General features: G+C 38.2%; 1 protein-coding gene across 2 annotated transcripts in view; it reads right to left on the bottom strand.

The window, feature by feature from the left end:
- The window catches only part of ASXL3 (ASXL transcriptional regulator 3), a gene marked incomplete at both ends in the record, with an annotated part of 167,875 nt that extends 143,293 nt beyond the window's left edge, over nt 1–24,582 (bottom strand). For both annotated transcript variants that reach the window (XM_079717245.1, XM_079717246.1), the window contains one exon: nt 24,529–24,582. In XM_079717245.1, the coding sequence (XP_079573371.1) occupies nt 24,529–24,582 (54 nt within the window). The remainder of the gene's footprint in view (nt 1–24,528) is intronic.
- Nucleotides 24,583–24,926: the final 344 nt, after the last annotated feature.

Here is a 24,926-nt window from a genome sequence, read left to right as displayed (position 1 = left end):
CAGTCAAAATATTATATGCAATATCGACCTCACAATCCCCATTTCAGCAATCTCACACTTAAGAACAATCAGATATTTCCTTGAACTCTCAGATAATGGTTTAAACGGTACTTTCCCGTGGTAGCACCTGTCGTTAATTAACATTATCTGTTTAAGGATATTCTTCCAGTTACACTGCAAGCCTCATGAGATTGAAGTCCTTGGTCCTCATTCATGTCTGCAGCATCAGATTATAGCACCACTAAGTAGGCTTCCATGAAGACCAAGTTAGTTTGGAGTTGCCATATATTAGGAATTTTTATAGAATAATAAAGAAGGTTATGAGCTTTGGAGTCAGATGAAGCAGGAACACCTACTCACTAGCTGTCTGATCTTAGATATTTAACATTCCTGAACTCAGTTTCTTCATTTCTTCATTTATAAAATCGTTGTGAGGACTAAATGCGATCGTAAGTGTAAAAGCACTGATTATTTCCGTATGCCAAGTGACTGCCTACAGCAACATGTGTTAGTAAACACTGGCTAATACTACTGGCTGGGGGGGGGGGGAAGCCCCCTTTGAGCACGGCTTAGAAACAGGAAGCTTTTCAACACAAAGAAGAGAGCTATAAAAAAAATATGATGGGCATTACCTGGGGTGTCTCTGAGATTTCCTGCGTAAACTGCACTAGGGTTTCTACAAATCAGGTTAGACACATATCGCCACCCCCTGTCACCTGATCACAGCCAAATTTATTCCCTCTGGATTCAGACGTAAACCTGCACCATGTGGTGCCTGGTTTCATCACCCCACAGTCTTCCTCCCTGTGTTTAACAAGAGGGATTATACACCACGGCACTCTTTTGGACACTGCTCTGTTACCTAGGAAGACAAGCACCCTGCGGGGACAAATTATCCTGTTATGCATGTATTACAAATCAAGTAAAAATAGAGAATATCAGCAGCAACAACTTACTTCCAACAATATATACGTACAGACAAACTTTCCTGCAACTATGACACATAGTATCATAGAATATTCATCAGAAGGAAATTCTGTCTTACAGTTAAATTATTTTGGTTGCCCAGCTTCGTAAAACCCGAGGAGAGCTGAGAGTAGAGAGATGGCTTTCTGAGGCCTGGAACAGTTCAGAGCGTGATCACTACCTGAATTTGAAGATAAAATTCTATGCAATTGAGAGTTGACTTCTAATTTCCTATGGGATTTTGGCAACCCTGTTCTACCTCAGTAAGTTTCTAAGCTTTACAAACAGTTTATATTCCTTTTACACACAGAAAGAAAATGAAAGTGAAAGACACCTAGAATTTCTACAATGTTCTAAAACAGGTAAAAGAACAATATTAATAATTATTTAAATGATGATACATACAAAACCTGTTTTAAAAAGTCAGACAGCCCTTTAATGAAGAAGAAATACTTATGCCACAAAAATATGCAAATAGTCTATTCAGAACCTACTAATTGTTAAAAAAGTTTCTCCTGTGTGTCAAGTAAAAATTCTGCTTTCCTATTACTTCTACTATGTAGTCCTAGTTTTTGCCTTTGAATGTGACATATATTTAATATTCAATTACAAGCACTTTGCTATCATAAAAGCTTAAAGTAAGGTAAGTGTGTTACACGAATTTCTAAAATGGGATCCAATAATTTATTCACAGGATATATTGCCACCTATTTGAAAACACTATTAGGGGCCCAGCCTCCCTTTATCCCCAGGCTAATGGATCCTTGGTTTCTTCCATCAGTCCTCATATAAAATAGCTTGCAGACTACCTTCCCAATCACCCTTCTTTGAATATTCTTGAGTTTGCCAACGTCACCTGTAAATCACATCTTTAAGAATTATACTCATTGAGATAAATAAGCTAAATACCATTGATAAATATTCTAAATGTAGTCTGATTGAAACAATCTGTAGGGTAAAACTATTACTTCTCTTTTTCTAACTCGTATAATTACGTTAATACAACCTAACACAACACTTGCTCTTTTTCAGCAGTCTTCACACTGTCAATCAACTAAAACTTCCAGATCGTTCAACATTTGCTTCTGAAACCACATGCATAATTCTGTGGTGTATTTTCCAAACTTGCCAGACATAAATGTATCTCTAATGCACTAGTGTTTGTTTCAATCCATTTTTGCAGGCTCTGAAATCCTATTATTCCCTAATACCTGATTATTTAAGGTAACAGGTTAATTTTGTGTTATCCACAAATTTGAGAAATATTTATCCCAGTTAAATTTCATCTTTTTAGGTGCAGGCTGTTCATCCAAGCTTATAAACTTCTTTTGGAACCATTATTCCCTTGTCCAACTGTTCAGTTTCCCTTTTTATTTTCTGATATCCACACATTTGACAAGCATGATTTGATGGATTCCTCCAAGTTATTCATGACAGGTGAATAATGCAATGAAAAACAAAGCGACAAACCATGTGGCTGCCACTGGGATCTCCTTTCAGAATGATACTCATTAGCCAATCGGTATAATTCATCTACAGAAGTTCAATCTGCTAAAAATTCATTTAATTATACTATCGCCCAGTTCATATTTGCCCATCACTTTTAAAAGAGTCCCACAAGAGACCACATCAAATGACTGGCTGAAATTTAGCTCCAATAGGCGCATCCTCCTGCTGTACGTCTAACAATCCTATCAAAAATAAATAAATTTAATTGGACATGAATTAACTTAGAGAATCCATAATGCCTTCCAGGGATCACTACTCCCATTTCTGTTTAATAATGCACTCTAGAATTTTACTGGAAGTTGAGATAAAGATCTACAGTCTGTAATTTCAAAATATTTCCTTTCCTTCTTTTTATAATAATAACAATAGAAAATACACAACAGTTACTCTGCATCAAACTTTATTCTAACATACAAGCTTACTTAATCCTCCTAACAACCACCTTATCATACTTAGGGTGACACCATTATCACCCTCATTTTACAGATGACAGATGAGGTAACCAAGACGCAGAAGTGTTAAATTTGACTCTCCCAAAGTCACACAGCTACAAAGTGGTTCAATTCTTGGACAACTGATCCCCTGTTCTCTGTGATTTTCCCCATGATTATCAGCAGCACTCCTGATCACATATGCAGATTTTTTCAGTGTCTTGTTTGTCATCAAGCTCATATTTCATCGTTTCTTATCCCATCTAAAACACAGTGGATATAACTTTTATATTACTTTCCTTATCACACCTTCTTTTAAAACTATGCATTAGTTTAAAGAAGAAAAGTACAGTGAAATATTTCAAAAATGAGAAATCATGCCTGATGATCAAGTTGCAGTGACTGTGAACTAGAACATGGTACCAATTCCAAGGCAGCTAAAATGCAGAGGCAGACAATCAGTTAACTCCTGTTAGCATAGAGACACTGGTTTATCAGAGTAGATAAGGTTTTCCTATTCCTAAACTAAGAGAATCATCTCATATGGAAATTCATACAGAGGCACTGGGTGGTAATAGACAGGACCTTCAAAGGCAAACACAGAACACATATAAATTCTATTGTTGAACCTCTCATAAAATCTAAACATAACATAACAATATAATAATTGAGACTAATTAGGTGAAATAATGCAGTTAGGTAGTATTCCCAAGGTCCAATATGATTAAATTAAGAGTATATACCCTAATGACGACTTGGAGTTTATTTATATTTTACTACTATAGGTAGATATGACAACTCTGAAAAGCAGACTTGCAGATGGTAGAATAAGATATTACAAAAATTAAGAAGTTTAATGTGTATATTTGTCCACATGTGGGAGACTAAACACCTGTCCATATGGAAGTCTCTGGTCAAAGCCAGCATTCTCCTCAGGATAACATTCTGAAGAAGCAATCAGTTGAGACCCCAAATTTCCTTATCTTGGAAATCCTTACAGGGTGCTCAGTAATACCTTAATAATAGCAAGTAGTACTTACATAACGCCAGAAAGCATTTTGTAATAAAAATAGGCGAGGCACTTTTCTAAGAACTTGACTTATGTTAACATATTTAGTTCTCAAAATCACCTATCAAGGTAGGTATTATTTTTCTGTAGATGAGAAAATTAAGATGCAGATATTTTAATTCACTTATTCCAGGCTAGTCCCAAGTAACAAGCAGAGCGGAGATTCAAACTCACACCCTTGAACTCCAAGTGTTTCACCACCACAGTATGCTACCACAATATGCTACCTTGTAGCAAACAGTCCAAACTTACTTGGAGGGTAATTTAGCAGTACTATTAAAATGTAAAAGGTAGGTGGTCCCATTTGTTGAACCTAGTCTGTCTTTAGGTATTTTTCTTACAGAAATCCTCAGCTCTTCCTGCATGTTCAATAAAGCATCATTCAAAACACTTTTTTTGAAAGACATAATGTAAGAGAGAGACAGTTAAATAAATGAAGGCACATACATACCACAAAATATTACACAGCCATTAGAAAGAAAATATGTACTGACTGATACAGGAGGATATCCACAAGAAAGTGATGACTAAAAATAAGCAAGCTGAAGAACAATAGGAACTTCCCTGGTGGTCCAGTGGTTAAGAATCCACCTTGTGGGGCTTCCCTGGTGGCGCAGTGGTTGAGAGTCCGCCTGCCGATGCAGGGGACACGGGTTCGTGTCCCGGTCCGGGAAGATCCCACATGCCGCGGAGCGGCTGGGCACGTGAGCCATGGCCGCTGAGCCTGCGCATCCAGAGCCTGTGCTCCTCAACGGGAGAGGCCACAACAGTGAGAGGCCCGCGTACCGCAAAAAAAAAAAAAAAAAAGAATCCACCTTCCAACACAGGGGACGCGGGTTCGATCCCTGGTCAGGGAACTAAGATCCCACAAGCCGTAGGGCAACTAAGCTTGCACACCGCAACTGCTGAGCCCATGCACTCTAGAGCCTGTGTACCACGACTAGAGAGCCCACACACTGCAACTACTGAGCCCACGTGCTCTGGAGCCCGGGTGCTGCAACTAGAGAGAAACCCGTGCGCTGCAACGACAGATCCCGCATGCTGCAACTAAGACCCGACTCAGCCAAAGAAATAATTTTTTTTTAAAAAAGAACAATATGTATAGAGGAGGTATATATTCAAGTACATGTGGTATACATACAAATACACCCACAAACCCCCCCACACACACATTCACACCAGATAAAAATATTCAAACACTTAACAATTGTTACCCTGGAGAGTGGCAGAAAAGCAAAAGCAGAAGGAGGAAATTTTATACTTTTAAAATATCTGTGTATTTAGAAGCACAAATTACTTTCATAATCTTTAAACTGTATATGAAGATAATCTCTATATTATGCAACTTATATAATAGATACATCTATCATATAATATTAATAACTAACTTAAAATCAGTTCCAAAACAAAATACAAATAAATATTCAAACACCAAAGAAAGAGTTATATGCCCTATACTCTAAAGCACAATGGAGAAAATAAAATGCAGGTATATTGAATTTTTTCCAAAGCAAAGATTACTCATCATTCAATCTGAGTCAGGGGAATTCTTCAGTGTTATTCTCAAAGACTAGCCTGAAATGACACAGCATCCAGATGTAGCTGCCAGAAGGAATTAGTTGCAAAATATATCTTGAGATAATTGTAGAAAATGACTTTGTTATATGGGATTATTTGACTCTGACCACTTATATGTTGAAGAATGACAAAAACAATGATGCTTGCTTTGTTACAGTTAATAGTAACTCTTCTCCTGACTGTAGTTAGACAATAGCATCACCTCCTTGATAATTCATTGATTTAACAAATATTTACCAAACACACACACACGCACACACACACACACATACACACACCCCAAAATGAAATACAATAAAACATGCCATCACCATCTCTGGAGACACTTAACCTCTGGTTTACTATAGTTGAGGAGGGAAGGGTGAGAAACATCTAATTTACTTACAAATGACTTAAAAAGAAGGAGACTAAGCCATGTCTTCTTCCATATCCATTCAAAATGCTGGTTTAGTCTACACAGAAATGACCCTTTCCTACCATATTCCAGTGATGGATGGTATTATATGTCAGATTCTATGGAAGAAGTGATGATCACCATGGTATTTTTTCTTTTTGGTCATTGCTATATTTCTGATTACCTGGCACATGGTAGGCACTTAATAAAACTTGCCTAATGAATGAAAACAAGATAAATAAATGGCAAGGAAAAAGTGATGTACTGAATATCTTGTTTTGTGGACACATTATTCTCTTCTTCTGAAAAATACCATTTTATACTTTTATTTGAATGGGAGCCATTCTATTCCTGTAGATACTGAAGAGTTGCCTACTAATGATGGGGTGGTGTGACGGCAAGGGGAGGGGACACAGGGAGGGTTAACCATTGATATTCCCCAGGATACATTAGCCTAAAACTCAAGAAAACAAATATCGGTTGCTTTCTGGCAATAACGCCATGTGATGAAACCATGAGACTTGCTAGAAGCCATGTTCCTAGTCATGTAGAAGAAGCCAGACACAGAAAATAAGGCATCTATATAGACAGAAGCAAAGATCAGAGAGCCCTGAAAGACTCATTCCTTCTTTCCAGGTGTTACTGAGGACCGTCATTCACCTATACTGGTTATGTTTATACAAGTCTTCTAATAAACTCTCCTTCTCACTAAATTGGTAAGAATTGGATTTTAGTCACTGTTTGTGACCAAATGTTCATGACCAAGGTGTCTGTTATACCAATTATTAAGCCCTCAGTCAGTTCCTTTCACAGGACCTAAAAAAAATGTACAAAATAGATTGTTTCTAAACCTGATGTTAATTTTTGATTCCTTTAGAAGATGAATAGAAGAGTAGCTATTACTAAAAATTCTTAACCAAATAAAAATCATAAATGCAGAGTTAGTCTTTTGTCAAGCATGCACTTTGAACATCCAGAGACAACAGTTAAAAAATTAAACAATTGTATAAAATTAGGAACTCACCAGGCAAAGCTATGAATAATTCTAGCAGTAAGAAGTCTTTACCTAGAACTCAACTCTGATGAATAATAGTTAAAAGAACTTCTGAATCCCAGGCCTCAGAAAGAGGGCCAACATTTAAAAAATATGAAGCAGGTATCCTAATATTTTAACAATATGATCTATAGGCTTTCTATAGACCAAAAGGTTTATGTGACATGTGCTTTCCTGTCTCTAATTGGAATCATACATAAAAATCTACTGTAACTATTTATACTAAAAGCCAAGTCAAAGATCTGCCACCAGATTTACTGTACTCAAGTAATTAAGATATAATTAAAGTATCTGCATCACAACTTATACTAAATACATTCTTGGGGCAATTACTTTGATATTCTACTTGATGTATTACCCACCTTAATATTAGCCAAATTTTCCAGGTTTGCGTCCAACCCTCCTTTCTGGTCCTGTTTCTTAAACTAGGTGCTAGAGAAATGAAGGCCATATTTATCAGCACAAAGCAACAGAACTGGTTTCAATCAGCCCATATTTGTTGATATGAAGTATGGGCTGAGTCTCTTTAAGGGGGCAATGGAACATTAAAACTTACCTTTGCCAACAAAAGATTCTTTATGAAATCAGATAGTCCCTATTGCTTTTTAGCCATCCTCAGTCCTGATTTTACCAGTTGAGTTTTGCATACAACCAGGCTGGGAGCTCATTATACCATAATGCCACGTTTATGTCAGAATGAGAAAAATGATTAGCTCCAGTGTGATCAAAATATCTATCCCTTTGAAAGAAATACAAATAAGAGTTACCTATTAACCAACTCTAAATTAGTGCTTACAGAAACTCTTACTTAGATTTTTCCTAGAGGTTGCCATTCAGCATTATTGAATTACTCCTGCAGATAAATTAGGCCAGATGTTTTTCTCCTAGATTCACTCAACTAAAGGCAGTAGGCACTAAGCCCACAAGGAATCAAATCCTCCCTGTAGATGTAGAAAAAGCTTTGAGAGTTCTGTTAACCACCTTGACGTGCAGGTTTTAAGAGCTAATTACACCTGCCATCACGTATAGAGAACCTATAGGAGAACAAATACTGGAATATTCTGTAGGTTACCTGGTACAAAGGGAAGATAAAAACAAAATGTATCCTCTCCATATTATTGGGAATTAAAATGAGAAGATGAAAGTCTGCTTTGTGACCCTAGCAATTCAGTGGTGGCTTTGCTTATAATAATTATAATGAAGTAGGTACACCCCCATACAAAGGCCAAAAAACTTTGAAGATAAGGAATTCATTGTGAAAATCAATGTCTCCTACAGATAAATTATGCCGTATTGAAAATTACAGTTTAACACGTAAGGGACTGTGCATCAACAACTCCACTGCCATTTGAGCAAAAGACTGGTAGAAAATTCTAGGAAATCTGGTTTTGAGTTTTTGCTTCTGAGCATGGAACGGATAGGGCTGCATACTGGTGAGTTCAAGGGCTGGACAAACATTGTTCGCCTGGTTTAAGATGCATATGGTCAACACATTCCTTGTGGTATGAAAGTCTGCAGGCTTTCAAGACAAGTTTTCTTCATTTTTCCCCCCTTTTCCTACATGAAAAGGTAGGGCTCAATGGGGAGTCTGTCAGCTGTCAGGAGTTTCTGTGTGCTGTATCTAGAGAAGAGTGGAAACTGGTGGGAAATAGCCCGAGGGTGACCAAGCCCTCCATGGAAGGGAAATGGAGACAGAACTCTCTGCGACAGACTGGGAAATATAATCCCTTAGTGGGGGTGTTCCTTTCTACCAGCACTCCTCTAGGCAAAAAAAAAGAAGAGAGAAAGAGAAAGAAAGAAAGAGAAAGAGAAAGAGAAAGAAAAAGAAAGAAAGGAGGTACTATTACAGTATCTGCTTTCCTTTTCTCAGTGGTGTGGAAATCTGGCCATACCTTTTCAATGTGAAACAGACTTTGTCTGGACTTGGGAACCTGAACTTGTTAAAAATGTCCAGGTGCCCTTTTTCTATCTCTTCAACTATTTAAGAATTCAATTCCCTGTTAACAATAATTGTTCCACTCTTTCTGGTTAGAAAACTGTCCTCCTCAGTAGACAGATGGAAGGAAAAGCACTTATTTTATCAGGAAAAAAATAAACAGAATTATCTTAAGAGAGAATATAAAAGAATTTTCTGTGAATGAAAATTCTCTATTGTTTTCTGATTTAAAAATATCAAAGATTTTTACTGGAGAGGATGATTTTACAAAGCAATTTAATGCAATGAAGAAGAAAACAGGGACAACCTTGTTTGCTTTCCTTACCTCTTAAGCATGTAATGAAGCATTTAGTGACTCATAAACAAAGGGAAAAGGTGGCCTGGAACAAAAACATCTGTTTTGCTATCAGGACTGTATCTGTCAGGACAGGCAGGGATAGGAAACAGTAAAAACCAACCCCCAAATCTTAGTGGATTAAAACAGATGCTGATTCCTCATTCACATCTACATGTCCAATCAAGACACAGGATGACGGAAATTTCACCTTGTCAGCAGCTTCTGGGATCAACACAGCCGGGAAAGAAAAAGGTGAATCAAACCCTGACTAGAGGGAATAAGACCATGCACCTGGTAACACCTGACTTCAAGGGGCAAAGAAGTTCTACCCTGCGCCAACCTACTGCCTATAACAAAATAGCCAGTCAACCATTCATTAAAGACAGAGGAAGAGATTAAAAAATAGTAATAATTTAGTAGAAAACAATCTTTTTCTCTCTGTAGGGTCTCTCCAACACAACTGAAAATAGCTGACGCTTGAGCAGCATGGGTTGGAACTGCGCAGGACCACTTACAGATCTTTTTCAGTAAGTACGACACAATCCACAGCTGGTTGAATCCATCGATATGGAACCACAGACGCAGAGGAACTGCAGGTAGGGAGCACCAACTATAAGTTAAACAGATTTTCGAATCTGCGGTTGGTCTGTGCCCCTAACCTCTGTGGTGTTTAAGATCAAGTCTATATGCGGAAACACAGAAAAAGAAAATTATGACAAAACACTAAGCTTTATTAAAGTCCTACTGCTTGTTTCTTCATCATTCATTTTTCTGGATGACACCTTTAATGTGCTTCAAGTTGTTTCTTTCATTTGTTAAAAGCTGCCTATGACTATCACCTAGTACCAGAAGAATAAGAGACAATTCTTGAAAAGATGGACCAGGAAGACTGGACTAATTTTAAAAGGGCCTCATTCTCCACTAAAGCTTTTAACAAATGAAAATAACTTTCATGAATCTTGCATTTCCTGCCATGAAGCTGAGCTCATTTAATAGTGAGTTCTGGAAAAAGGGGGGGAAAAGTCATTAGAAGATTAAAAGGTAATACAGTATCCATATTTGCTCATTGATTTTTGTTTTTCCTACTGACAGTCCCTCTATCCCCATTTAGTTATTAGAACTTGGTTTGTGAAGATAGCATTAGCTAAAAGTGGTAAAACAGACATATAAAAACTGGAGAAAGGATGAGAACAGGAGATAGATAATATTTTTGTTTATATTTAACAGTCTTTATTTATTTTTCTCATTTCCTCATTAAAGATCCTGGTGGGTTAAATGTGTTTTTCTCTTTATACACAGTAGCAGCTCTGCCTAGAGCAGACCATGAATAAACATCAACACTCAGTGCCATCCACCTTCATCCAAAATGAAAAGGTATGGGGATTTCCCTGTTGGTCCAGAGATTAAGACTCCACGCTTCCAATGCAGGGGGCATGGGCTCGATCCCTGGTCGGGGAACTAAGATCCCACATGCCGTGTGGTGAGGCAAAAAAAAAAAAAAGAAAAAGAAAATGAAAAGGTATGGTTAAATTTCCACAAGGCTAAGAGACATTAAATGAATAAATAAGAAGTGACAGCAATAAGATTGTGATGTCCACAGAATTCTATATGAAATAAGGAGTCATTACCTTATGCTGATCTTATCTCAATATTCAGAGAAATGAGTGAGGATTTACATTATGGAAAAGAACAGTTTGCTCTATTTCGCTAAACTAACATCCTCTAAGGGTCATGATCATCCCTGTGAAGAAAACTTGGCATTTAGTCAGCGAATAAATATGTTTACTTGCCGCCAGAAAGTACCTGGAAGCTTCATCCAGAATTATGTATTTTGTGAATTCAGATTGTGAATTGTGTTAAACTACGTTATAAATATTATATAAAGACCATTAGAATATAACTCTATTTAAAGAAACTTGTCTGTGAGGGAAAACAGAACAGAAACCATCCATTGTAACTTCTAGCCTCTAAATCAGGAAAGTTAGTTCCAGAGCAAACACCCCAAAGAAATCTTCGGAATCTTCGCAATGGCTGCCTAGGCTTTAACATCTTGAAAATGTGAAAGAAATATCATAAAAACAATACCAGAAAGTGAATAAGAAAGTATCTAACTTTAATATGCTTAATCTAGAGCTCTTAAGTTGGGCAGACATGGGTTTTAATCATTGCTCCACTACTTACTAGCTCAGCAAATTAACTCACCCTCTCCAAAAGCCCAGACAATGGCATTTATAATGTTTTCCCAGTATACTTTCCATCTTTATTGGTGCTTTTGTGTAATTTTCTTCTGCTGCGTGTGATCCCTGTATGGTAATCAATCATGTCACCTCATCCTGGCCATTGCTGTCAGTGAGGGATGGGTGTATCAGCCAAGTAGGACAAAGTAAAGACTTCCCTGGGAGGGCATTTACTGAATAAAATAACAACAACAAAAACAATAATAATAATGAGGAGGAGGGAAAGAGATTCTTTTTAGGCTGGTGTGCTAAGCTTGGAGGATGCAGGTCTGGGGTGCAGTAACCATCTTATCTTGACCAAGACTTCTATCGGACCCTGTCTGCAGTATGAGGCCAAGAAAAAACAAAGACAAAAGATGGAGAGAAAGCAAATACTTTGATGACATTCTCTATATCTCTACACCCACTTACAACCTAAGTCCACCCTTGGACTTCTCAGTTTTGTGAGCCTTTTTGCTTAAACTAGTTTTCACTAAATTCATTTCACTTGCAACTGAGAGAAACTCAACTGACACTCTAAATCTCAATCTCTTTATTTAAAAAGGTAGATAATACTACAATGTGTCTCCTAAGTTTGCTCTTAGGATTAAACAATATAATGCATATAACAAGTTAGTGTAGTATCAGGTATACAAGTACCCAATAAGTATTAGCTGTTATTAGCCATTATTAGTCATTACTTTAGTAATTGTTATGTTAATTATTAGTTAATTTAGTAATAGTAATGTTTTATGATAACTGATATACGAAGTCTATTCCATCATTATATCAGATTTCTACACTCTCAAAAGGAGGCTATGACATCAAGCTTATAAATATTTTACTTATGTGTATAAAGGAGATTATTTACTTTGCAAACATTTCCAATCTGTGTTGTAAATCAATACACTAGATAATTCTCTTTTTGGTTTGCGAGTCATAGAAAGCCTTCATAGATCATCACTGTACCTTATTAAAATCAAACATAAAAGAAGATTACTTTTAGGTTACTGAATTTCTACTACACCTTGCAACTTTAAATTTACAAAAAAAGTATTTCTTGGACCCTAAGGGTTTTTTGTTTTTTTAATGATAATTTCCCAAAGGTCAAGGTTCATATCTTATTGCATTCACATGGTACCTCCTAACATATTAATGGCAGGAACTGAATATTTTTCATTGCCATTGATTTCATTAAATTATTATCTCAGAGTAATAAAAGAGGCTAGTGAATTGACAGTAGACACAGACTTTCAAAATATATCAGTTTTCCAACTGAGTCTCAGGAAATTTGATCCCTTCTCTAGATTGTACAATGACAATTCAGCAATGACATGGAAATAAATCAAGACAGAAGTGTTGCAGTTCTACAGATCTTTTGAAAGCTTTTAAAAACTTAGCTCTAACAGCTCCTCTGAAAAATCTTCTTTGACTCATTCACTTTATTTAACTATAATAAGCACCATCTTAACATGAGGTAGTGTATCAGGCACTCGGGAAAAATTATAAACAAGAAAGTAAACAACTAATTATAATATACTGTCCCAACTATGAAGTGCTTTGGGAACGTATAAAAACTTATCAAAGGAAGCTGAAATCTGAAGAAAGTGTGGGAATTTACCAAATGAAAAGAAACAGAAGGGTAGGGAGGGAGGATTTTACAAAGAAAAGGAATAACATGTACAAAGTCAAGACAAAATATGGGACAATATGATAAATTCAAAGATCTAACAGTACTTTTATATGACTGTCATTTAGAATGCCAATGGTAAGAGAATCAAGCAATGAAACTGGAGATATAAGCAAAAGACAAACCTGAAGGATCTTGAAGCAAGTGGCACAATACTCTTAGAATAATGGGAAGCTATTAAAGGGTTTTTGAAAAAGAGGTACTTTGTATATTCCCCATTAGCAACTCCAGATTCACTTTTTACCCTTCTCCACCCAGCTTTGTGACCCAGTAGGCTGACAACTGAGTTTCCTCAATGGAGGTCCTCTGTCCTCTGACTAATGGGTGGGTTCAGCCAATAGGAGGCACCAACTGGAGATCAGTGGATGGAAGAAGAGCGGAGCGAGTGTCAATGTGCATGTTTTCCCCTCTTGCAGGGGTGAGGGCTGGCAGCGGCTATGTTCCACCACCTACGGTCACAGTGTCTGTCAGTCACCCTTCTCCTATAATCAGAGCCCACATCACTGCAATAACCACTCCCTGCTCTTCTTGGCCCTTCCAGTCTAAGGATAGTTACATCTTCCTGCTGGTGATATCCCCGATTTGTCTCACTATCCCTTGTTCTTTTCTTTTACTGTGCCCTAACTTTCTTCAATCACCCATTTTAAGATAATGCCATCTGTTTCCCACAGGAACTAAGTCAGACTCAAGGGGATACCATGAACCAGTTCTACCTTTGAAGAAGCAGCTGTGGATGTAATAAGGAGAATGATTCTCAGTGGAGGCAAGTCTGGAGTCAGTGAAACCACTTACAAGGTGCTTGTATCAACTTAACAAGAAGATGGGAACTACCAGACACTAACATTAACTGGCACCTTCTTTTGTCAGACACTGTACTTAAGTACATTATGCATATTATCTTATTTAAATATTCCAACCACTCTGTAATGCCATTATTCCCTTTAATAGACAATTGAACTAAAATTGAGAGATGTTAAATAATTTGCCTAAAGTCAAACACATAGTAAGTAGCAGAACTGAGACTCAAACATACATCTGCCTGACTTTTAGGCCTGTCATTAATCTATATTCTTTCCCAAACCCACATACTGCCTGAGTCAGGGTAAATTACAGTGGAAATGGATATAAGTGTAGCATATATTTGAGAATTTGAATACTTGAAGAAAAGGAGGTAAAACTGGCAGAACTCAGTGATTACTGGATAAAAAGGAAAAAGATACAAAAAGGCATTAATGATGACAAGAAGATTCCTGCTTTGAAGAACTATGAAGATGGTGACGGCTTTCATAGAGAAGAAAGAAAGGGGGAGCAGACTTGCTGGGAACAGAAGGTGGGAAGAGATGTGGCATTCAGTTTTAACCTTGTTGACTTTATTGTCACTATGAAAACGCGAATGGAGATGTTTCCACTACAGTAGTGAAGAGGCCATGTACACCTTCTCATCAGTCCCTAGCAGCTAAGGTATAGATTTGGGAACCACAGTCTGACAATTAGATGCATCTGCCTGTGAATTTGAATCTTGAGTCTGGGATGCAAAGACAGAGTGGATTATGATACATCCGTATGATACACTGGGAGCAATAGCAGTGTCCTATATCAGCACTAAGTCACAGTGATGACACGAGTGGTGGTAGTGGTACCACAGCCATATCCCAAGTAGAATGTTCTTATAGCATGACTGTGTGTGTTTTTGCTGCCCAGCCTCTACCAATCCCTGCCTATTTTTCCAGCCTTTTTTTTTTTTTCCAGATCCTTCCTGATGATTATACAAACTACTTTATGGCCTCCAAAAAAAAACTCATTTTCTGCTTGTTAGCAAGAATTGTTTTTTGTTGCTTGCAATCCATAATTCTGACCGACAAAGCCAGCACATTCATTGTTGTATCCTGTTCCATATTAGGGGAGTCCTTTCCACATTGTTTTTAATGCTAACCCATAAGCTAAACTATGAGATGCTGTGGGAATTCTTAGAAGACTTTAAAGAATTCATGGCCTTCTGGAGACACAATACAATAAGTAAGTTCTATACCAAAACATGATTAAAATTTTAAAGCATAAAAAGGCAACAATTAAGTACACTCTAAAAAAAAAAGTATACTCTAGGTACCAGGTAGAATAAACACAAACATTTAAGACACAGCATTAAAACTTCAGAACTTCAAGGATAAAGAGAACATGTAACAACTCTCATATACAAAAAGCATATTACCTCTTAAAAAATAAACAATGAAACTCACCACAGACAAGTGCAAGACAGTGGTTCTTGCAACCACTGATGCAAGAACATAATGAAGAAACATTTCTGAAGTACTAAGGGTAAAAAAAATTGTCAACTAAGACTTTTACAACTAGTTAAATTATCACTCAAAGGTGAGAGCAACATAGGATCTCTTAGTTTTTTCCTACCAAGTTTCTCCAATTTTTTTTTTAATGGAAGATGTGCTGAGCTTTGTGAAAAAAAATCTCTTTTTGAATTATAATCCACATATTTGGGTGATAATGCTTCCTAAAGGCTGATGTTGACCACTTTTGTATACCCAATCTTGACTGTATTCAGATTAAAATTATGAGAATATGGAGGGTTTGGGGAAAAGGTATGGATGATAGGGAGAGGATTTGGCCATTTGTTCACTCTTTTTTAATTCTTATAACTTCATGTGAATCTATAAGTAACTCAAAATACAAAATCTTAATAAGAAAAATTTTTAAGGGGTGGGCAAAACAAAAACATTTCAGAAATACAAAGACTGTTTATGAACCTGGAGACCCTCAATTAAAAAAAAAAAAGCTGTTAAAGGAGGCAACTTGGAGAGTGAGTGTAATACAAGAAATAAAGTTGAACACAGAAGTTGATAAAATACGTTGATGAATTTAACTATCTCATATTAAAAATAACTACTTTGTTATGTTTCAAAGAATTTAAAATAAATCTAAGGTTGCAGAGATTATTACACAATGGGAAGGTTTAGCAGAACATGCTAAATTCTGCATATTATTAGGGAAAGCAATCATACATCACTTAACAAAAGGATTTCTGATATTGAAACGGGCTTCCCATGACCTGCTGGACTTTAACTTACAGGTAATCACAAGAGTGTAAGCAGAGGGATGATTCAGTAAGATCAGGTCTGTTCTAGAAAGATAAATACAGCTTCAGTAAGTAAGATTTGTAAAATAAATTAGTGATGAAATTAGTTGGAAGGTCAGAACTCAGTAAAATATAGAGAATGAAAAGAGGAGGAGCTAAATGTGAGCTATATTTAGAAGGCAGAATTTACCACTCTCCACAGACACCATGTGTTTACGTGCATACAGATAAGTCTCCTCCAGACAGGAGTGCTGTCCTTTCCTCTTTGTGGACCCAATGCATGGTACCTTTGTGGGAGGTCTCTAATGAATATTTAACTGAACTGCATAAATTTCATTTGAAATATCCATAGTACATAGAGATAAACAATAGAAATTGTTAGTGTAAGTCCAAAATTTAAGGAAAGGATCAAAGCTAGAGTCCTTATCCTGGGACACTTCCATTGAGGTGGATGAGACTGCCCAAGGAGAGGAGAATAAAAAGGACGGGGGAGACAGAATTCTGAGATATACCAGCATTAAGAGGGAAACTGAAAGGAGACCCTCAAGCAAGCAGCAAAGAGCAAGAGTGATGGAAAGGGAACAAGGAAAATATCAAAGAAGTTTAATTCAAAAAGTTTAATTGATTTCTAGGATTGACTTAAAAGAGATAAGAAATTAGACTAAACAGAGAATTTAGGAATGACAATTTCTGACTGCAATATTTTGAAGATATGATAACACATATTTTAAAGGAAGGAGATTTTCTTATTAAACACATTTTCAAATAAGAGAGTGTCTGTTGCTTGTGCATGGTAGGGAGAGGAAGCAGGGAGGGTCATACAGAGTCCTGATGGTCCAGACAGCGACTTAGTTCTGCAGCTATGTCAACAAGGTTTCCATACATGCACAAATTACATGTGTAGCCATTTATTTTTGACATTAAAAAAGAAAACCCTAAGAATAACCAACAGCCTCACTATATCATGTCTTCTCTATGACTGAGCTGAAAAACAAGCGCAAAGATCCAATCTCAATTTCTAATTCCCTGAATTTATTAAGACAGGTTTCAAAACATGATAGTTAACAAAATCTTGAAAATGCCATCTGTCTTCTGAATAAGATGAAGAGGGTCCTTCCTATTCCCTTCTTTAAGTCATAAATAATATATTCCGAAATCAACTATTGGATTAGTAAAGAAGAATGGAGCACTTGCCAAAAAAATCAGTTGTGGAATTATTTAAAAAATCATTATCTAAGTTGTTCATGGACTAATTTATGCTAAATATAAGCAAAATAAACCCATGGTAAATAACTGCATCATAAAGTAAATTATGCATCTCTATACTTAGACAAAAATCTTACAAGTTCTAAGCTTGTCCATTAAGTATAAATTGCACTGCCTTGGAGAATTCCTCAGGTTCTAAAAGTTCCACCAAAGCTAAGGTCTTGGATGTCATTTAAGTTATATATTTCAGCTATTAAAGTCAATGTTCTGACAAGCCCTTTGGCTCTAACCCCAGGGCATGAATTTGCCTTAAAACTACAGAAGAATGTGTCAGAGGGCTATATGTCAATCAACCAGGAGAAGTGCCTATTCCCAATTTAGTTTTGTCAGTTGCTGACATTAAAACCAGCAACAGTTAACTGTTACCAATTCAAGCGGGAATACGGAGGCAAGAGGAAAGATAGGTGTCTAAGTTCAGGCAGATAAAGCTGTTAATTGCTATCCTTTTATGTAGATTTGTTTAGTAATGAAAACAATGTGGCTAATCATATAATGTTTCTATTTGTTCCCCAAGGGCTCTTCAGGGAAAGTTTCAGTCAGGGCTAGATTTCCACAGCTACCTACTGTGCCGGGACAAAGGCAGCACAATCAAGGCACTCAGTGCTGGCAAATAGCGGAAAGTCCTTCTGTACAGATGCCCCTCCTCCCAGCCCGGCAGGAAGGAGCCAGGATCTGCAACTGAGGACCTCGAGGGTGGGGGAGAAGGGATTTTAAATTATAAATGAACCACCACCACCACCACCATGCAAAGTTTTGATGCTTAGAAAAAGAGAGAAAGAGAGAGAAATGAAAGGCAGGCAGTAAGTGTGATCCTCCCCATGCCTCCATGCCTCCATGCAACAAATCCGTTAAATTCACATCCATTAAAATGCTTGTATTATTTTTAAAAAATCAGAAAGACAGCACAGAATTTTTAAAAAAGATCTATGCCAGCCCTGCTCCTTACAAACAAGGTGAAGATACTGGGCACGTCATTAAACCCCACACTAGGAGAATGAGTTACTGAGATAACCCTAGCTATCTACTGATCTCAAGAGAGTATTTTTGGCAAATGAGTGATCTGTATACATTTTCTACAACTGTAATGTATAGTACTTACTAATGTTTACTTTCCCTCATTTGGCAAAGGCTATGGGGCAGAACAAAGTTGTGTTATTTAAAATAAAATATTTCTAACATCAATTTTGCTTTTAGACTCTATTTCTAAGTAATGGAAGCATTCAGAGACACTCTCAGACCACCGGGGTCCCCTCTCTGTAAGGAAGAGTCATTTTGGGGTATGTGTGTGTGTGCTGTGTGTTTCTACTACCCCACCCCCACCCCACCAGATCCATGCTACAATTTACGAGGTCCAACTGTCTTAATATTACTTTCAAAACCCTCCCCAATTGGGTCACAATTTAATTTTCAACTTTATTTCAGTGCCCACACCCTCAAGCCTTCTGAGATTTCTAGACTGGCCTGTTCATTGTCCCCTGAACCCTTCCTCTCACCTGACACTACACCTTTTGCCCGTGCAGTTCTCTTTTCCTAGAATGCTTTCTCGTCACCTGTTTAATCCTATTCAGATTTCAAGGAGAAACCAAGCTTCGCCTAATCCAGTAAGCCTTCTACAATCACCTCTCCCTTCTGTAAATCTGTAAACTAGTGCCTCTTGATCATTCATGCGATGCCCATGGTTGGTGTCTGCTCAGTCACCCTCCAAGTTCTCTAGTCTCCACCACTGAACTCTACACTCCTTAAGGATATATCTTTGTATCGTCCCTGGCATTTGAACCATATGCTATGTAGGGGCCCTCAAAATATTTAGGGACCATACTTCACATTTCCAATGCAGTTCAGTGAAGTGTTGAAATGATTACATTATTAAAAATTAAATTTAATTACTTTATCAGTTAGTTTTTCTGTAGTGAAATTCCAAGTCTAAAAGCTACCATATGCTCATCTGCTACTAAAGAATTTGTCAAAGAGAGAAAAACTTAAGAAAGAATTCTTAAAATTCTCTTTCATGTCGGCAGGAAATAAAAAATTAACAACCTATACACTGGGCCCAAGTTCACATTCCTCATTATTTCAAACACATTTTTTTTCCAACTTGAAACTCCTTCTTTTTTCTCGAGAGGCATACAGCTTGCTCAACTCTTTTCCATCTTTCAAATTGCAAAATGAAAATTTAGGTTCCATATCTGAAAGAAAGATGATGAGATATAGACGTAAAGAGATGATGCTATGTGTGAATCACAGAAAACAGCTGAATCAAACCAACCAAAATGTAAGCTTTGGAAAATAAAACTCCGTTTGCCAAACACATTAGCCAGGCTCCTAAACCAGTAAGCACTGTCACAGTTATGGCTCATGTGCACCTTTGGGGCTTACCCCAAATCACAAGTCAAAATGTTCTCAACTGTTATGAAGGCCTGGTCATAACCTAAAATCTGAGCACCACTAGAACAGTGAGAAAATGCCAAAAGCAAGACCAATGCTCTCCCCTCCATCCCTATGTTCACCGCCCCCGAAAAATTATATTTATTTCTGAAATACAAAGATAAAAGGCAAGGCAAGCAGTACATTAACAATTATGAATTGTTTTCTAGTTTAACAGCTACCATTACCATTCAGCTTTATTTGACAGAAACCCTAACAGTTTGTTTAGAATATAATGCATTATGCAAAAGAATCTTCACTGTGCAAAAGATTCACACAGATTTCCTTTAATCAATAACCCCCTACTTAATTTTTAATAGATTATGATTTACAAAACTTCAATTTACTTAAAATCTTCAGTAACTCTGCTGTGGCATAAAGGGGTATGTGCCTGTTTTCTCCCAACAATGAGTCAAATTTGCCACTAAAAATTTTTCCAAAGGTCACCTTGAACTACCAAAAAAAAAAAAAAAACCCCACTGATATTCATTATCTGTGTGAATGTATCTAAACTATGAGCAAATAAATCAGCCATGTTACCAAGCACAAAGCTATTGAAGATTAAGATTTATTTTCAGGTGCCAGTGAGACTAAACAAAGATTGTAAGGAATGAAACAAATAGAAGGAAACTCAGGGAACAAATTAATACATTGAACCATTATCTTAACAGCAGCATTCCCTATAGAACAAACTGATTAAACTATCAAAAAGCACTTCTCAAAGCAACAACATTTTTGCATGTCAAAAAAAAAGAATTAACCTAGAATAAACATATAAATAACAGTATGTTCTGTGGTAAGCCAGTAACAAAGAAACCCCTCAGTGCAGTGAAACAAAGTCCTGTCAAATCCTCATTTTTTACAAAGAAGCATGAAGATGCTTTCACAATGGTTTAAACTGTATTTATAGTAACAGAGTGAAGACTTGAGATAAAAGTCAAAAGGATTAAAGTCAAAGCCCCAGCTCGACATGAGTTATGGTTTTGATTTTTATTCTTATTGTGGGCTACATATATTAAGACAGAAGATACTTCCATGTGATTGTGGTATCCTCTGAGACTCTACAACCTCAGAAGAGCAGATAAAACAGATGAAAATGCGTCTGGTTTGGGAGCAGACTCCATATTAAATGGCCCTGCGCTAAGTAACAACCACAACTGCAGAAGGCCGAGGGGGATGGGGGGAGGCTGAAGGCTGAAATTTCTGCAACTGATGCAGGGCAGAAAGAAAATAGAAGATGTCATATTACTATTTTAAAATGGCAGCCTGTTAATAATCACCGCATTCTTCAAAATACAGGGGAATTATGCCACCATCCCTCCTTTCCTAAGATAAACAAGCCCACCACATCCAAACAGGACATACTTCTATGAGAAAATTGGTAGAGCTTGATAGCTGCATCTCCATCTAAAATAAAATCCCTGGAGCTGACACTCAGAGTTTACAGATTTGGAGGCTGGATACTTTTCTCACAAAGAAAACCAAAATTCTGTTGTCAAATGGAAGTTCTCAGTTACTCTAGAAAGAATTGTTCTTCCATATACATTTTTCTTAAAAGTGAATACCAAGCTACATTTAAGCATAAGCTTTTGGTCTCAGTTCAAAAAATCTATTTTGCATTTCCTCTGCTTTGATATCCTCTCGTTCAAGATAATCACATGCAAACACACACACCAGTAGGATATATATATATATATATACACACACATATATGTATATAGATATAGATATATAATACATAGTGTACACTGGATGATTTGGAAGGTTATTCTTAACATTAATTTGGATACTCTCTCTTTAGTTCATATATTGCAAGAACCACATACTGAGTTGCATATTTTCCATCCATCTTTAGTCTTTAGTTTTAAAATCAGACATCTGGTTTAACATTTGATGGAGAAAAGGCTAAAAATCCTTAACAACAACGACAGCAAAATCAGCAGTGGCAGTGTAAAAATACATAATAGTATTTCTAAGACAGAAATGCTAAAAAAAAGGCATCCCTTTTTCATTGAGTATAAATTAATACTATCAATTATAAGAGTAAAAGGTTTTTCATGCAAGTTTGGAAGAGAGTTTAAGTCTGTATGCATTCATGTAACCATAAAGAAAATGTGAAAAACTGTCACTATTACCCAAATGGAACCATTTCTCCTTTTTCACAAAATAAGTTAAGAATGCTCATAAGTCACTACTACAAACGGCAAATTTCTGAAAAAGATATTTCCAGTAACAATTACTTGCTATTTTATTCAGTATTTTATTTCAACTGTCACATTTTGAATACATACACATTTGTACAACTACCAGGGGAAAAATAACTTGAACCAAATTGAAAAATTACCATAACTACTAGTTCAATATGTCTGGTTAAAATACAGACATCTGGTCTATCATTAATTCTTTTGTGTTGATGACTCCTAGTGTGTCTTTTCCCACCAATGAACTTTGCAAGAGGAAAACGCAACTTTTAACAAAAAATTGTAACACGGAAACCTATTTCAAGATTTATCAATACAATATAATTAGATCAAATAAAGCACAGGACTTTCAAGAATAGCAACATACACTGATTGAATACAAATGGTTAGCTTTAAATTCCATCAGAATACTGTTACTTATTAAAGAACTCTCTGCAGGCAGATACAGCTAATTCATCAATCATTATTTTAAAATATTTATAAATCAACTCATTGTTCACTTGTTTAAAACACATACACTGAAGCTCTATAATAATACTCGATTGCCACTCCAAGGAAACTGAAGAAGGCGTTTTCAGAAGCCTTGCACACCCTCACACAATTCTGAATTAATGGCTCAGCAAACAATAAGTAATGTACTCTGCTTTAGCAAAAATTCAGTGATAACATCAATCTGGCATCTACTTAACACTTCCTGCTTACTTTTCACGTATTCCTCACAAATAAGTTTCCTCTCCCAGATGTAGTTCGTTAGAGAATGACTATCACCTGCCCATTCATCCATAGACAGTGAGTGATTTAGCGATTAACACGATCACAGATTAAGGGGAGAAATAATAACATACACTGTTACAAATTAAAAGATGAAGTAAAGGGGCCTGGCCACTTCAGCTACCAATAACTAGACCTCAATTAAAAAGGACTTTTGGCACTTCTTCGCAGGGCAATAGGGTCAATTATCTAAAACCCTTTGCCAGAATCCAGAGACATACCAGCAAGGCCCCTCAACCGAACTCAGATAATTACTTTTGACAAATGTTCTCCTTGAACATGATGTAGTTACTCAAAAGCTTTAAAAAAAATAGCAAAAACAAACAAACAAAAACCCCGACCACAGTTAGAGTAAAACAACCCTTACAAAGTCAACCCAGTAACGTATCCTGGGGTCTTCCCCCCCATCCCCGCCCCGCACCCCCTCTGCATGCAGTCTGCTTTCTTTTGGTCAATTTATAACTGATAGTAAGTTGGTGAATAAATATTTAATTTATGCAGCCGAAACCCTGAAAGGCTGAGCTTCAAATGTAATGCCTTGCATTCCCGTGAGACACACTGTACAGAAATATCCTTTAAAAAAAAAAAAAACAACCGTTTACAGCTGTCCGTTAAAAGAAGAAGATGAAGGAAAAAAAGAAAAACCCACACATACACATGCATCAAACCAAAGTCGCCGACGCCCCTCTGCCAACCAGCATTTCTATAGAGACATTCTTTCGTTGATTAAAACGTAAGCTCCGAAAGGTTAAAGAAAAGGAAAAGCAGCCAAGTAACACCGCCCAGGAAGCCAGCAGTGAAACACACCTAGCTGTACACTCTTAATAACCTCCCGCTACAAATGACACTGACCCAACTTCACCAAACACACACACCCGGACACACACACTCACAAAATTGTACACACGTGCATGGAATGTACACACAAACATCGGGCAGAGCACAATACCTACAAACACCAACGAACTTGATCCACACAAAACATGCACGTATCAGTGTGCATATATAATGCACACGACACGGCACACAGACACGCAACGACCTAGGCTACATGCACACGCCCCACAAGTCCGGGTCGGACACACACCGTGCATGCACGTGTAAAATGTATGAACTCACAAACGCCGAACCTACACACAGACCGTGCACAGAGTTATTGATGAAATTCCGGGGGGTGGAGGGGCCGGGAGGGAGTGGTAATTGCCACACAAAGGTCTCCGGAGCAGCAGAGAGGGAAGTCGAACGGGGCCGAGAGCTCGTAAATTCACCCGTGGAGGAGGTACAGCCGAGCCCCGAGAGCGAAGTACCGGGAGAAGTGTCCCGGGCGCGGCGGGCGCCGGGCTCCCCGAGATAATCGCTGCGCCCCTCCGCGCGCGCACGCACGCACACACACACACACACACACACACACACACACACACACACAGGGGCCCCCGGGCGAGCCCACTCCCGCAGAATAACAAAGAGCAAGAGCCAGGCGAGCGGGCGGCGGCTCGGGCTGGAAGTGGCCGTCTCCGCCGCCGCAGGCCGGCGCGGGGCGTGCGGCGGGGCCGGCGGGACGCGCGGGCGGCGGGCGGCGGGCGGGGAGCGGTACGTACCAGGCGGGCAGCCTCGGCCCAGGTGCGGTCCTTCTTCTTCCTCTTGTCTTTCATGTTTGCATCTCATTGATGGTTCTGATGATGACGTGGGGGATTCCACGGGGTGCTCGGGGTTCGGGCGCGGAGACAATGACCCAGTGACCCGGTGACCCGCACTCGCTCCGCGGGGGGAGGCGCGCGGGCGGCGGCGGCGGGTGGGAGGGATGGAGCGAGGGGGTGGGGTGGGTGGGGGCGCGCGGGCGGCGGCGACGGCGGCGCGCGGCGGGCGGGCCGGGGGCGGGGGCGGTGGAGCCGGGGACAGGGGCGGGGGCGGCGCCGGCCTGGCTCGCTCGCTGGGGGCTCGCGCTGCGCCGCCGCCGCGGCCGCCGCGGTGACAGCTCCGGGGATGCTACGCTCGG

Source organism: Hyperoodon ampullatus (genome assembly GCF_949752795.1).
Source record: "Hyperoodon ampullatus genome assembly, chromosome: 13".
Lineage (NCBI taxonomy): Eukaryota > Metazoa > Chordata > Mammalia > Artiodactyla > Ziphiidae > Hyperoodon > Hyperoodon ampullatus.
The sequence above is the reverse complement of the archived record's forward strand: the minus strand, read 5'-3'. Positions and strand labels throughout refer to the sequence as shown.